This window comes from Vitis riparia, chromosome 19 (assembly GCF_004353265.1).
Source record: "Vitis riparia cultivar Riparia Gloire de Montpellier isolate 1030 chromosome 19, EGFV_Vit.rip_1.0, whole genome shotgun sequence".
Lineage (NCBI taxonomy): Eukaryota > Viridiplantae > Streptophyta > Magnoliopsida > Vitales > Vitaceae > Vitis > Vitis riparia.
In genome coordinates this window covers 23,470,746-23,486,471 of record NC_048449.1, presented here as the reverse complement: position 1 = coordinate 23,486,471, position 15,726 = coordinate 23,470,746, and the positions used below count along the sequence as shown (strand labels likewise).

The window sequence follows — 15,726 nt, the reverse complement described above, 5'->3', positions numbered from 1 at the left end:
TGTGCATTAAGGTAGTACCTGAAATTTCTTATAATTACATAAGGTACCGTTGGAGTAACCTATGAGAACATAACAATGTCATGCTGCAATAGGTAATGAAATTAACTAATAAAAATTTGAAGCCACAAAATGGCTACATTTCTCGCAGGTGCGTTAAGGTAGTACCTGAGGTACATTAAGGTAGTACCTTAAGACCATTAAGGTAGTACCTTATGTGCATTAAGGTAGTACCTGAAATTTCTTATGATTACATAAGGTACCGTTGGAGTAACCTATGAGAACATAACAATGTCATGCTGCAATAAGTAATGAAATTAACTAATAAAAATCTGAAGCCACAAAATGGTTACATTTCTCGCAGGTGCGTTAAGGTAGTACCTGAGGTACATTAAGGTAGTACCTGAAGACCATTAAGGTAGTACCTTATGTGCATTAAGGTAGTACATGAAATTTGTTATGATTACATACGCCACCGATGGAGTAACCTATGAGAACATAACAATGTCATGCTGCAATGTGTAATGAAATGAACTAATTGTGTCTTAAGTCACACAACAACAACATTTCTCAAATATGCACTAAGATAGTACCTGATGTACATTAATGTAGTACCTCAAGCCCATTAAGGTAGTACATGTTTTGCATTAAGGTAGTACCTGATGCGATGAAACAATTCTGTCTTCGTTGACAAAAGATGTACACTACAAATTCCAACAAACATTACAAATTCACAAACACTACCAACAATTTCTACTAACCAACACATAATTTATGCATTTTAATCGCCAATATATGATATTGCCTAATTATATTCATCAATTATTACCATCAGTCTAAAATCTGAATAAATACACAAGTTTTCCACCCAATTTCTAAATATGTCCACAACATTTTCCATTTCATGAGTCTCCAATACACAAAAATATTGAGATCGAACAGCCGCTCATACGATCCAAAATCGACATTCGCCTCAACCTATGCCCTCACCAATGGAGGAAAAATTGCAAATACAACAACCACTCGAAAATCACTCTTTTGCTCCAGTTTAAACAAAAAAAATATTAAAAAAACAACCCTAAATACAAATTAATTACCTTCACATTTGATGTGAAGGTTACAGAAAAATGTGATCCAATGAGAAGAACACGAGATTCTTCTTCATGAACCCAATATATCAGAGTTGTCGCTTCCATTCCGGTTTGCTTTCCTAAACCAAATTTTCAGTCAACACGTACCCTCCTCAAGCCGTCTTCTTAACTCGACTCAGGTTCTTCACAATTACCACAAGCAACAAAAATTTCGATTCAGGTTTTCAAATGTGTGAAATTTTGCAAATTTTCACACCCTCTTCGATCCGAAGGGGTGACGAAATTGGGATGATCGGGTTCAAATGGTTAGGACTTTGAGAGGAGAAGGGGCTGAAGATAGAAAACTAGATTGGAGTTTGGGATTAAAGGCTTCAGAAATTAAATGAGAGAAATTGTTGAAAAATATACAAGATTCTCTGCTTCGCCTCGGTGACGGAGTGAAGACAGATGAGAGGAATGGCTGCAAAAATGAGAGAGAGGGAAGAAAGAACGGCTGAACGCTAGGGTTTTCTTGTGGGAACCTCTGCTTCGCCTCCGTGACAGAGTGTAGAAAGATGAGAGGAGTAGAAAGATGAGAGGAATGGGTACCTGGAGGGGCAAGCTCGGTAGAAAAAACACAGCCAGCTCAGAGTGCATGAAATTGATATAAGTTTCCACATTAACAGATGTTTTTCCCATTTCACAAACCTGGGTTCCAAAAACAATATTATTACCATATTGGCCCATGAAAACACAACTTTCCCTAAAATTTTCAAAAAATTTTAAATAATTAAAAGCAGTAAAGAGAGGGCATGGTGGGTATGCAAAATTTTCCAACCCACCTCGACCTATTAAATTTATTTACACCATTCAACCTACTGTTTTACATATTTAAAAAAACTTCTTACTGTGTGAGAGCTTATTCATCCCACAAAACTTCATTAGTCATTTAATAAATTGGAGATCTATTATTTTCTGAGTGTTAACTATCAAGTATTTTAAGAGACAATTTTTGCTGGTCAAAGTGTTTTAAAAAAGAAAAGAAAATGTTAGGTTTCGTTCAAATCCAGCTGTTCATAGTTTATCATTCAGAAGTCAATGTACATGCCCCAAAGCTTTTGGGTTTTCGGGTTTACTAAACAAAAACATTGTCTTTATTCAAACCTCTATCTCTGCCTCTGCAACCCATCTATAGTTTTCTTCTCCTCTTCTCTTCTCTGCTTCAATTCCAACTCTTGCCTTCGCCATGGACCTTGTGAGCCCAATCTTCAATATTGCCTCTCGCTTGTGGGATTGTACTGCCAAGCGTGCTGTTTACATCCGCGAGCTCCCAGAAAATCTCAACTCTATAAGAACTGCAATGGAGGACCTCAAGAATGTCTATGAAGATGTGAAGGAAAACGTGGACCGTGAAGAGAAACTTCAGAAGAAACGCACCCATGCAGTGGATGGTTGGATCCAGAGTGTAGAAGCCATGGAAAAAGAAGTGAATGATTTGTTGGCAAAAGGTGATGAAGAAATCCAGAAGAATGTCTCAGCGCCTGCTGTCCCTAAAACTGCCGTGCCAGCTACAAGATTGGGAAGATGGTATGCGAAAAGATGGTGTGGCTGAACTACAGAGCAAAGCAAATTTCAGTGTGGTGGCTGAACCTCTGCCCAGTCCTCCCGTGATCGAGAGGCCTCTGGACTGTAGGGAATTAAACCGAATCCCCAACCCGTGAGAAACAAAAATTAGAGAAAACACACGCCAAAGAAAAAAAATCACATGCACAAGACAGTATTTACGTGGTTCGGCAATTTGCCTACGTCCACGGAGTTGCAGGGATATCACTATTATCAGGGAGAATACAGAGTACTGTTGGAAATGAGTTTGAAAAAATAATAATTGAGCAACTTGGGGCTTAATTAAAAGTGTGACCCACACTCCGAAAATGTCGGGACCACACACCAACGCGTTCTCCTCCGCGAGGAGTATAACGTGGTATATTTATTTGTTCAAATCCATTAAGTATTGAATGAGAAAATTGACTCCATAGTCACCCGCTTGAAATGGTATATTAAACAGGTACGTGTCTATTCCGAATAGGTTTATACCTATTCTAAACAGACACCAGGAAGACTATAAATAGACTTTCTACCCCGGCATTAATTTCGATTTTTTTTTCCGAATATTTCTCTCTCTCTTCTTTGCATCCTTTGTCAGTTCGAGTACAAAACACAAGTTGTGTTCGTGGTGTTCTACAGATTGAAGTGCTGCATCTGTAGAACTGAAAATCCGTTCTATCTTGGGAGACATTTATTCACTACCTTGAGCACCAGAGAGGGAATAAAGTTGTCTTAAAGAAACAGTGTTGTCACTGGGCTCGGATTCATAGAATTAAAGTAAGTTCTGTAATTTCATTTATTTTATGTTTACTTAAAAGTATAAACTGTAAAAAGTTTTTATTACCTACAAGTACAACCTAGTGGCTACAATATTCTCTCTATATATATAACACGACAACCCCACTACAATTTTAAGACAACTTTATTAAATAAAAACTTTTTGTAGTTTATACTTCGGTGAATATTATATTCTTAAGGTTCAAATCAGATTGTGTTTCTGCATTTGAAAACTTAAATATTCTATTCATCTATTATTTTTTTTAAAATCAGAATTTTGTATTCTGAATTTTCTGCACTTCTGTTTTTGTAATAGAAATCAAATGGCATCTTCAAGCAATATTCCTACAATGAATTTGACTCATGGAGAAAAACCAGAGAAATTCAATGGGAATGAGTTCAAACGTTGGCAACAAAAGATGCTCTTCTACCTCACCACATTGAACTTGGCAAGGTTCCTTCATGAAGAATGTCCCATACTTGAAGAAGGAGAAACCAACAAGGAAAAGGTTGCTGCTGTGGATGCATGGAAGCATTCTGATTTCTTATGCAGAAATTATGTGCTTAATGGCTTAGACAATACACTTTACAATGTGTATTGTTCACTCAAGACAGCAAAGGAACTATGGGATTCACTTGACAAGAAATACAAAACCGAGGATGCTGGCATGAAGAAATTCATAGTCGGCAAATTTCTTGATTTCAAAATGATCGATTCCAAAACAGTTATAAGTCAAGTTCAAGAACTACAAGTAATTCTTCATGAAATCCATTCTGAAGGAATGAGTCTTAGTGACTCATTTCAAGTGGCTGCTGTGATTGAAAAATTACCACCACTATGGAAGGACTTCAAGAATTATCTCAAGCACAAACGCAAAGAGATGAATCTTGAAGAATTAATTGTGAGGTTAAGGATTGAGGAGGACAACCGAAAATCTGAAAAGAAGGGAAATAATTCAATGGAGGCTAAAGCCAATGTTATTGAACAAGGACCAAAAACTAACAAGAAACAAAAGCATGGTGATCAAAATCAGAATCAAGGATCAAATGCGGCGAAGAAATTCAAAGGCAAATGTTATAATTGTGGCAAAACTGGTCACAAGCCTAATGATTGCCGTAAGCCAAAGAAGGAAAAGAAACCCCAAGCTAATGTGACAGAATTTGATAAACTTTCAAATGATGTCTCCGAGATGAATCTTTTCGCTGTTGTATCCGAATGCAATATTGTAGGAAACACCAAGGAATGGTGGGTGGACACTGGGGCTACTCGTCACATATGTTCCAACAAGTGGATGTTTTCAACTTACAAACCCATAGAGCAAAATGAAGAATTATTCATGGGTAACTCTTCTAGTTCCAAAGTTGAAGGCCGTGGGAAGGTGATTCTGAAAATGACTTCTGGCAAAGAACTCACTTTAAATGATGTGCTTCATGTGCCAGACATTCGCAAGAACTTGGTTTCTGGATCTTTGCTTAGCAAAAATGGTTTCAAATTAGTGTTTGTGTCTGATAAGTTTGTACTTACAAAGAATGAGATGTTTGTAGGAAAGGGCTATCTTAGTGATGGGCTCTTTAAGATGAATGTAATGACTGTTGTTCCTAAGTCTATTAATAATAATAAGATTGATTCTTCTGCTTACTTGCTTGAGTCTTCTAATATTTGGCATGGTAGATTAGGACATGTTAATTATGATACTCTACGTAGATTAATTCACTTAGATTATCTACCTAAATTTAATATTGATCCTTATCATAAATGTGAAACTTGTGTAGAATCTAAATTAACAAAAGTACCTTTTCATTCAGTTGAAAGAAGTACTGAACCTCTAGACTTAATTCACAATGATATTTGTGATTTAAAGTTTGTGCAAACGAGAGGTGGGAAAAAGTATTTTATTACTTTTATCGATGATTGCACTAGATACTGTTATGTATATTTGCTTAAAAGCAAAGATGAGGCAATTGAAATGTTTAAACATTATAAAAATGAAGTTGAGAATCAACTTAGCAAAAAGATTAAGGCAATAAGAAGTGATAGAGGTGGTGAATATGAATCCCCTTTCGAGGAGTTCTGTTTAGAACATGGAATCATTCACCAAACTACCGCACCATATTCTCCTCAATCTAATGGGATTGCTGAAAAAAATAGAACATTGAAAGAAATGATGAATGCTATGTTGTTAAGTTCTGGTTTACCCCAGAATTTGTGGGGGGAAGCTTTGTTTTCCGCCAATTATATTCTTAACAAAATGCCTCATAAGAAAACACTTAAAACACCTTATGAATTATGGAAAGGTCACAAGCCTTGCTATAAATATCTAAAAGTGTGGGGGTGTTTGGCAAAGGTGGAGGTTCCTAAACCTAAAAAGGTTAAAATGGGACCTAAAACCATTGATTTTATATTCATTGGTTATGCTAATAATAGTAGTGCATATCGTTTTCTTGTTTATAAGTCCGAGATTCCTGATGTGCATGTTAATACAATTATAGAATCAAGGAATGCTGCATTCTTTGAAACTATTTTTCCATATAACAGGCCATCTGAAACAAGTACACAAAAGAGGACTCATGATATTACTTTTGGTAATAATCAATTAGAAGTAAATCAAGAATCAAAAGAAAAACAAGTTGACGAAGAAACTAGACGTGGAAAAAGGGCAAGAAAGTCAACTTCGTTTGGCCCAGATTTTCTAACATATTTGTTAGAAAATGATCCTCAAACGTTCAAAGAAGCTATGTCCTCCTCTGAAGCTTCATATTGGAAAGAAGCAATTAATAGTGAAATTGAATCTATTCTGCAAAACCATACTTGGGAACTAGTGGATCTTCCACCAGGTACCAAAACATTGGGATGTAAGTGGATTTTCAAAAGGAAAATGAAGGCAGATGGTTCAATTGATAAATATAAAGCAAGACTTGTTGCCAAAGGGTACAAGCAAAGGGAAGGATTGGATTATTTTGACACTTATTCACCAGTTAGCCGAATAACTTCTATTTGTATGTTAATTGCTATAGCATCAATAAACAATCTTGAAATACATCAAATGGATGTTAAAACGGCATTTTTGAACGGTGAATTAGATGAAGAAATATATATGGATCAACCTGAAGGGTTTATAACTCTTGGACAAGAGAGGAAAGTGTGTAAGCTTGTTAAATCCTTATATGGATTAAAGCAAGCACCTAAACAATGGCATGAGAAATTTGACAATGCAATGATATCAAATGGATTCAATATTAATGAATGTGATAAATGCGTTTATGTAAAAAACACTCAAAAAGGATATGTCATTGTATGTCTATATGTTGATGACATGTTAATTATTGGTAGTGATACCAATATGATAAAAATGACTAAACAAATGCTATCCAGTAGATTTGATATGAAAGATCTAGGTGTGGCAGATATAATTTTGGGAATTAAGGTCTCAAAAACTTCTGATGGTCTTATACTTTCTCAATCTCATTACATTGAGAAAATACTTGAGAAATTCAAGAAGTACGATATAAGACCAAAGAAGACACCTATGGATGTAAATCTTCATCTTTTTAAGAATACTGGCATAGGAAAATCTCAATTAGAATATTCTCGTATAATTGGCAGTCTAATGTATGTGATGAACTGCACTCAACCTGATATAGCATACTCCGTTAGTAAGCTAAGTCGATTTACGAGTAATCCCGGAGAAAATCATTGGAAATCAATAATACGAGTTTTGGGATACCTTAAATATACTCAAAATTATGGACTGCATTTCACAAGATATCCAGCTGTACTTGAAGGATACAGTGATGCTAATTGGATATTTGACTCAAAAGACTCAAAATCCACAAGTGGATATGTGTTTACACTTGGAGGTGCAGCCGTGTTGTGGAAATCCTCAAAACAAACTTGTATAGCTCGATCTACAATGGAATCAGAATTCATTGCAATAGATAAAGCTGGAGAAGAAGCTGAATGGCTACGAAATTTCTTAGAGGATATTCCAAATTGGTCAAAACCTGTGCCTGCTATTTGCATCCATTGTGATAGCCAATCAGCAATTGGAAGAGCACAAAGTCATAACTATAACGGTAAGTCACGTCACATACAACGTCGACATAATACTGTTAGGCAATTGCTCTCAGATGGAATTATCTCAATTGACTATGTTAGGTCAAAAGATAATATTGCGGATCCGCTTACAAAAGGTTTAACTAGAGAGTAAGTAGAAAGTTCATCAAAGGGAATGGGTCTAAAGCCTATGAAATAAACCAAGGGTCATCATAGTGGCAACCCAACCTAGCTGACTGGAGATCCCAAGATCTAGGTTCAAAGGGCAAATTGAACTATGTAGAACTCAGAACGCACTGCGGAGATACTTACTCCAAACCATTCCTATGATGAGACAGTGCATATCTGCCGCGAGAATCAGGATAAGATACGCTTTTAATGATTTCTATAGCTTATGAAATTGTGTCATAAGTGGGATATTGCAGGATATTCTTAATAGAAATCACCTACGTGAGTAAGAAGGGGGCCACTTCTATGAGAATTATGAAAGGCTAAATTCTCTAACATACTCACGGAACCAAGAGGTGTTCAAGGCCAAAATGAACACAAACGTGAGAACCAACTGTGTTAGAAATGGTACTGCGTGATTCTATTGTCTTGGTTTACACCAACGGCTGGCAATTCAAAGACAACGTCTATTGACTGGCCAAGTAAATCCGATAGTCTTCACTAGGGCAAGTTCAAGACCAATGGTCACTTAGTCTGAAGTGGTAACTTTTCATTTGTACTTGAACTAGTGTCTGCATATTCATTTTGCATGTTGTAAAGCCAATTTTACATTCATGTGGGGGATTGTTAGAAATGAGTTTGAAAAAAATAATAATTGAGCAACTTGGGGCTTAATTAAAAGTGTGACCCACACTCCGCGCGTTCTCCTCCGCGAGGAGTATAACGTGGTATATTTATTTGTTCAAATCCATTAAGTATTGAATAAGAAAATTGACTCCAAAGTCACCCACTTGAAATGGTATATTAAACAGGTACGTGTCTATTCCGAATAGGTTTATACCTATTCTAAACAGACACCAAGAAGACTATAAATAGACTTTCTACCCCGGCATTAATTTCAATTTTTTTTTCCGAATATTTCTCTCTCTCTTCTTTGCATCCTTTGTCAGTCCGAGTACAAAACACAAGTTGTGTTCGTGGTGTTCTACAGATTGAAGTGCTGCATCTGTAGAACTGAAAATCCGTTCTATCTTGGGAGACATTTATTCACTACCTTGAGCACCAGAGAGGGAATAAAGTTGTCTTAAAGAAACAGTGTTGTCACTGGGCTCGGATTCATAGAATTAAAGTAAGTTCTGTAATTTCATTTATTTTATGTTTACTTAAAGTATAAACTATAAAAAGTTTTTATTGCCTACAAGTACAACCTAGTGGCTACAATATTCTCTCTATATATATAACACGGCAACCCCACCATACTAAAAAACCCTAATTACAAAAGGTGGTTCCACAATGGGCTAAATGAGCCCAACAGGCCTCAATAAATCTCCCATTAAAAAGCCATGCAATATTATTCGGGTCGGGTCATCAAATTAGATCAAACAAAACTAGGCTCCACAAAGCCCAACAAATCTCCCACTTGGAGACTAGTCTAATCACCAACATCAAACCGCTATCCTCTAAGAAACAATCCCTCATCCCTACAACTCATCCTCCTGTCCTTAAGCTAGAAGACCAATTGAAGCTGCGCACAACTTCAACTTCTCAATAGTGACACCTTTAGTCAATATGTCTACATGGTTCTTAGATCCACAAATCTTCTCAAGTATTACCAGTTTATCCTCAACAAGATAACGGACAAAGTGGTATTTTGTTTGTAAATGTTTCGACTTTGAATGAAAAGCTGAATTTTTGGCAAGAAAAATAGCATTCTGACTGTCACTGTGTAGAATGCCCATCTCCTGCTTCTTACCCAATTCATCTAAGAAACCATGTAGCCAAATCACCTCCTTTCCAGCTTCAGTTGCTGCAACATACTCAGCTTCTGTAGTAGACAAAGTAACAATCTTCTGTAGATTTGAAGTCCATGATATAGCTGTACCACCTAGAGTAAAAACGAACCCAGTAGTACTCTTTCTACTATCAATATCACCAGCAAAATCAGCATCTACATAACCATGCAGTTTCAAACTTGCACCTGTGAAGCAAAGACATGTATCTAATGAACCCTTCAGTTATCTTAAAATCCACTTGACTGCCTCCCAATGCTACTTTCCAAGCTTACTCATGAATCTGCTCACAACTCCCACTGCATGTGCAATGTCTGGCCTTGTACACACCATAGCATACATCAAGCTGCCAATAGCTGAGGCATAGGGCACCTTGCTCATATGGTCCCTTTCTTCTTCTATCTTCGGTGACTGTTTTTTGCTTAGTTTGAAATGACTACCCAAGGGTGTGCTCACTGGTTTAGGTTCATTCATGTTGAACCTGCTGAGAACTTTCTTCATATACTCTGACTGTGAAAGCTTCAATGTACCATTAGCCTTGTCTGTAATGATTCTCATGCCAAGGATTTGCTTTGCAGCTCCCAAATCCTTCATTGCAAACTGTTTGGACAATTGCTTCTTCAGATTATTAATCTTCTCAATGTCAGACCCTGCAATAAGCATATCATCCACATACAACAGTAATATGATGTAAGAATTGTCAAAGGACTTAACATAGCAACAGTGACCAGCTTCACATCTCTTGAACCCAATTCTATGCATAAAATTGTCAAACTTCTTGTACCAATGTCTAGGAGCTTGTTTAAGGCCATACGAGCTCTTTCTTAGTTTGCAAACTAGATTCTCTTGTCCCTGAACAATGAACCCTTCTGGCTGAATCATGTAAAGGTCTTCCTCCAAGTCACCATGAAGGAATGCTGTCTTCACATCTAACTGCTCAAGATGTAAGTTTTCTGCAGCCACCATTCCCAGTACAAGTCTGATTGTTGACATTTTCACAACTGGAGAAAATATCTCTCTGTAGTCAATGCCCTCATTCTACTGGAACCCTTTAACAACTAATCTGGCCTTGTAACGTTTGCTACCATCATGTTCGTTCTTTATTCTGTATACTCACTTGTTGTGCAAAGCCTTCTTTCCTACTGGCAATTCAGTCAATTCCCATGTCTGATTCCCTAACAAGGAATCCATCTCATCCTTCATGGCTAACTCCCACTTGCTTGAATTCTGATCTTGCAAGGCTTCATCATAACACTCTGGCTCACCACCATCAGTCAACAGGAGATAATTTAAAACAGGTGAATAACGCTGTGGAGGTCTAATGTTCCTGGAAGATTTGCGAACTTCAGCTGCAGGTATACTCAAATCTACCTGTGAATTTACATTCTTCTTATCTTCTTCACCCCCTTTTTGGACAGTACTTTCAGTCAATTCATCTAAGTTGACAAACTCTGATTTCTTTTGATCTATCTCTGTAACATCTGACACTACAGTTGACCTGTCCTTGTACATAACCTGTTTATTAAATATCACATTTCTACTTCTGATGATTTTCCTATTTTGTTCATCCCAAAACCTATAGCCAAATTTCTTATCACCATAGCCAATGAAAAAACATATTTTTGACTTTGCATCAGGTTTACTACGAGCATCAGAATCAATATGAACATAATATACACAACCAAAAACTTTTAAATGTGAAAACTTCACCTCTTTACCGCTCCAAACCTCCTCAGGAAGTCTGAACTCCATGGGAACTGATGGTCCTCGGTTTATCAGGTAAGCTGCAGTGCTAACAGCATCAGCCCAAAAAGTTTTTGGTAGTCCAGCATGCAACCTCATACTTCTAGCACGCTCATTGAGAGTTCTGTTCATGCGCTCAGCCACACCATTCTGCTGTGGTGTCCCAGGAATGGTCTTCTCCATCCTAATTCCCTGTGTAGCACAATACTCACTGAACCCTCCATCTATGTACTTTCCTCCATTATTTGACCTCAAACATTTTGCTTTCAAACCTGTTTCTGTCTCAACCATGGCCTTCCACTTCTTAAAAGTTTCAAATACATTAGATTTATTTTTCAAAAAATAAACCCATACCTTTCTACTTGAGTCATCAATAAAAGTGATGTAGTACCTTGAACCTCCTAGGGATGCAACCGAAGAAGGCCCCCACAAATCAGTTTGTACTAGTTCCAATTTTTCAATCTTCGGTGTCCTGCCAGTTTTCAAGAAGCTCACCTTTTTTTGCTTTCCCAAGATGCAACTTTCACACATGTCAAAATCAATGGACTTCAATTCTGGTAGTTTTCCTTTTGACAATAACATCTTCATCCTTTTCTCACTCATGTGACCAAGTCTGCGGTGCCATAGGCTTGTATCAGTACTTGCATCAGCAACTGCAATTGTGTCTCTTGGACATGAGGTCATATACAGAGTGCTAGTCTTCTTTCCACGAGCTAATACCCTAGCTCCCTTTGTAACCTTCCAAGTACCACTAACAAATAGTATTGCATGTCCTTCATCATCAAGTTGTCCAACAGAAGTCAGATTCCTCTTCAGGTCAGGAATATATCGAACCTTCTCCAGTAACCAAACAGACCCATTGGGCAACGATATCTGGACGTCTCCTAGACCCACAACATCCAAGGCTGAACCATCAGCCAAATACGCCTTACCAAAATCACCTACAACATAATTCTATATGATTTCTCGGTGTGGAGTGGTATGAAACGAAGCTCCTGAATCCAAAACCCAATCATCAAGTGCACTGTCTACTATAAGAAGTAATGCATCCTGTACCTTTTTTGTTACAACATTAGCAGAATCATCTTCATTCTTCTTCTTAGGGCTTTTGCATTGCCTTTTAAAGTGACCTGTTTTCCCACAATTCCAGCATTATACTTGTTGGCCTGATCTAGATTTGCTTCTGTTCCGATTAGAATTTCTGGAATTTGATCTACCTCGATTTGAATTTCTATCATTACCTTTGCCTCTTGTCTCAAGGTTTAGGGTAGAACCAGATCCTGAGGTTTCACATGCATCTCTTCGGCGAATCTCCTCAGCCAGAATTAAATCTCGTATATCATTGTACTTGAGCTTTTCCTTTCCCGTAGAATTGCTTATTGCCATCCTCATTGCCTCCCAACTGTTTGGAAAAGAAGCCAAGATGATCAGAGTACGAATCTCATCATCAAAATGAATTTCTATAGATGACAATTGATTTGTGATTGTATTAAATTCATTCAGATGTTGTGCTACTGATGCATTCTCTGCCATCTTCAAATTGAACAATTTCTTCATCAGATGCACCTTATTGTTTGCGGACGACTTTTCATACATACCGGACAAAGCCTTCATCAAATCTGCTGTGGTCTTCTCCTTTACAACATTATGTGTAATAGACCTAGACAGAGTTAACCTAATAACTCCTAGAACCTGTCTGTCAAGAAGCGCCCATTCCTCAGCCTTCATACTCTCAGGTTTTGTCCCCAAAAGAGGCAGATGCAATTTCCTCCCATAGAGATAATCTTCAATCTGCATCCTCCAATACGCAAAGTCTGTGCCATCAAACTTTTCTATTCTAGACGCCTTTCCTGCTTTCTCTGCCATTGCTCCCACTTAAACCTAACCCTAGGCTTTGATACCAGTTGTAGGGAATTAAACCAAATTCCCAACCCGTGAGAAACAAAAATTAGAGAAAACACGTGTCAAAGAAAAAAAATCACACGCACAAGACAGTATTTACGTGGTTCGGCAATTTGCCTACGTCCACGGAGTTGCAGGAATATCACTATTATCAGGGAAGAATACAGAGTACAACTTAGTGGCTACAATATTCTCTCTATATATATAACACGACAACCCCACCATACTAAAAAACCCTAATTACAAAAGGTGGTTCCACAATGGGCTAAACGAGCCCAACAGGCCTTAATAAATCTCCCATTACAAAGCCATGCAATATTATTCGGGTCGGGTCGTCAAACCGGATCAAACAAAACTAGGCTCCACAAAGCCCAACATGGATAAGACGGTGGGCTTAGATTCATTGTTTGACAACGTTTGGATGCAACTCCAGGATGACAAAGTAAGAAGTGTTGGATTATATGGCATGGGGGGTGTGGGCAAAACCACCCTCTTGAACAGGATCAACAATGAGTTCCTCAAATCTAGGGTTGGGTTTGACACAATGATTTGGGTGACTGTGTCCAGACCAGCAAATGTGGAAAAGGTTCAGCAAGTTCTTTTCAATAAATTGGAGATTCCTAGTAACAACTGGGAAGGTAGAAGTGAAGATGAAAGGAAATAAGCAATATTCAATGTCTTGAAGATGAAGAAAATTTTCGCCTTATTAGATGATATATGGGAGCCTCTTTATCTCTTTTCAGTGGGAATTCCTCCTGTAAATGATGGAAATAAGTCCAAGGTGGTATTTACAACCCGATTTTCAACTGTGTGCCGAGATATGGGAGCTAAGGGCATTGAAGTGAAGTGCTTAGCATGGGAGGAAGCATTTGCTCTGTTTCAGGCATATGTAGGAGAAGACACTATATATTCTCATCCACATATACCAAAGCTGGTGGAGATTGCTACCAAAGAGTGCGACGGCCTCCCACTTGCCCTCATCACCATTGGATGAGCAATGACAGGAACAAAAAGGCCTGAGGAATGGGAGAAAAAAAATACAAATGTTGAAGAATTATCCAGCAAAGTTTCCAGGTGTGGAGAATCATTTGTTTTTACGTTTAGCGTTCAGTTATGATAGCCTACAAGATGAAACAATCAAATCATGTTTCCTGTATTACTATTTATTTCCGGAGGATTATAATATCAATTGTGATGAACTTATACAACTATAGATTGGAGAGGGGTTTTTAGATGAATACGGTGACATAAAAAAAGCAAGAAATGGAGGAGAAGAAGTTATTGCAAGTTTAAATCATGCATGCCTATTGGGGATTACTGTTATTGATAATATATGGACCCAAGCAAGATGTGTGAAGATGCATGATGTCATCCGTGATATGGCTTTGTGGTTAGCTTGTCAAAATGGGAATAAGAGGCAAAACAAATTTGTTGTTGTAGATAAAGGTGAATTGGTTAATGCTCAAGAAGTTGAAAAATGGAAAGGAACACAAAGGTTATCATTAGTCAGTGCTAGTTTTGAAGAACTCATGGAACCATCATCTTTTTCTAATCTTCAAACTTTGTTGGTATTTGTTAATTGGATGTAACCATTATCATTTCCAAGTGGATTCTTCTCATATATGCCTATTATAATAGTTCTGGACTTTTTAGACCATGATAATTTAATTGATTTGCCTATAGAAATTGGCAAATTATTTACTTTACAATATCTTAATTTGTCTGGTACAAGGATAAGAACGTTACCAATGGAACTCAGGAATTTTAAAAAAGTGAGGTGTTTGTTATTGGATGACTTGTTTGAGTTTGAAATTCCATCTCAAATCATATAAGATCTTTCATCCTTGCAATTGTTTAGTGTTATGGATTCCGATAAAGCTACCCACGGAGATTGTAGAGCCTTATTAGATGAGCTAGAGGGGTTGAAATGCATGGGAGAAGTATCCATTAGTCTTGATAGTGTTCTTGCCATCCAAACATTATTGAACTCCCACAAGTTACAAAGGTGCTTGAAATGCTTAGACGTACACAACTGCTGGGATATGGACTTCAACTATTTTTTCCTTATTTGGAGGAGTTTGAGATTAGAAATTGTTCAAATTTGGAAGATGTGACGTTCAATTTGGAAAAGGAAGTCCATTCAACATTCCCAAGGCATCAATACTTATACCATCTTGCTCATGTAAGGATAGTATCTTGTGAAAATTTGATGAAATTGACATGTCTTATTTATACTCCAAATCTTAATTCTCTATTCATTGAGAACTGTGACTCTTTGGAAGAAGTGATAGAAGTTGACGAGTCTGGAGTTTCAGAAATTGAATCTGACTTGGGCCTGTTTTCAAGACTTACTCATCTCCATTTGCGGATTCTACAAAAGCTAAGGAGTATATGCGGATGGAGCTTACTCTTTCCTTTCTTAAAGGTGATTCATGTGGTTAGATGTCCGAATTTGAGGAAACTACCTTTTGATTCCAACATCAGGATTAGTAAGAATTTAGAGGAAATCGAGGGAGAAGGAGAATGGTGGGAAGATTAGAGTGGGAGGATCAAACCATTATGCACAACCTCAGTCCATATTTCAAGCCTCTATAGTGGTCTTTTGCTTCCTCTTATGCAT

At 37.5% G+C, this 15,726-nt stretch overlaps 1 protein-coding gene and 1 pseudogene across 1 annotated transcript in view; one reads left to right on the top strand and one right to left on the bottom strand.

The window, feature by feature from the left end:
- The window catches only part of LOC117908350 (probable disease resistance protein At5g63020), a 23,612-nt gene extending 21,297 nt beyond the window's left edge, over positions 1-2,315 (bottom strand). Inside the window, exons 1-3 of the mRNA XM_034821938.1 lie at positions 2,232-2,315; positions 1,677-1,775; positions 1,497-1,548 (exon numbers count right to left, since the gene is read on the bottom strand). Of these exons, the coding sequence (XP_034677829.1) occupies positions 1,497-1,548; positions 1,677-1,775; positions 2,232-2,315 (235 nt within the window). The remainder of the gene's footprint in view (positions 1-1,496; positions 1,549-1,676; positions 1,776-2,231) is intronic.
- Positions 2,314-15,726, top strand: LOC117909535 (annotated as a pseudogene).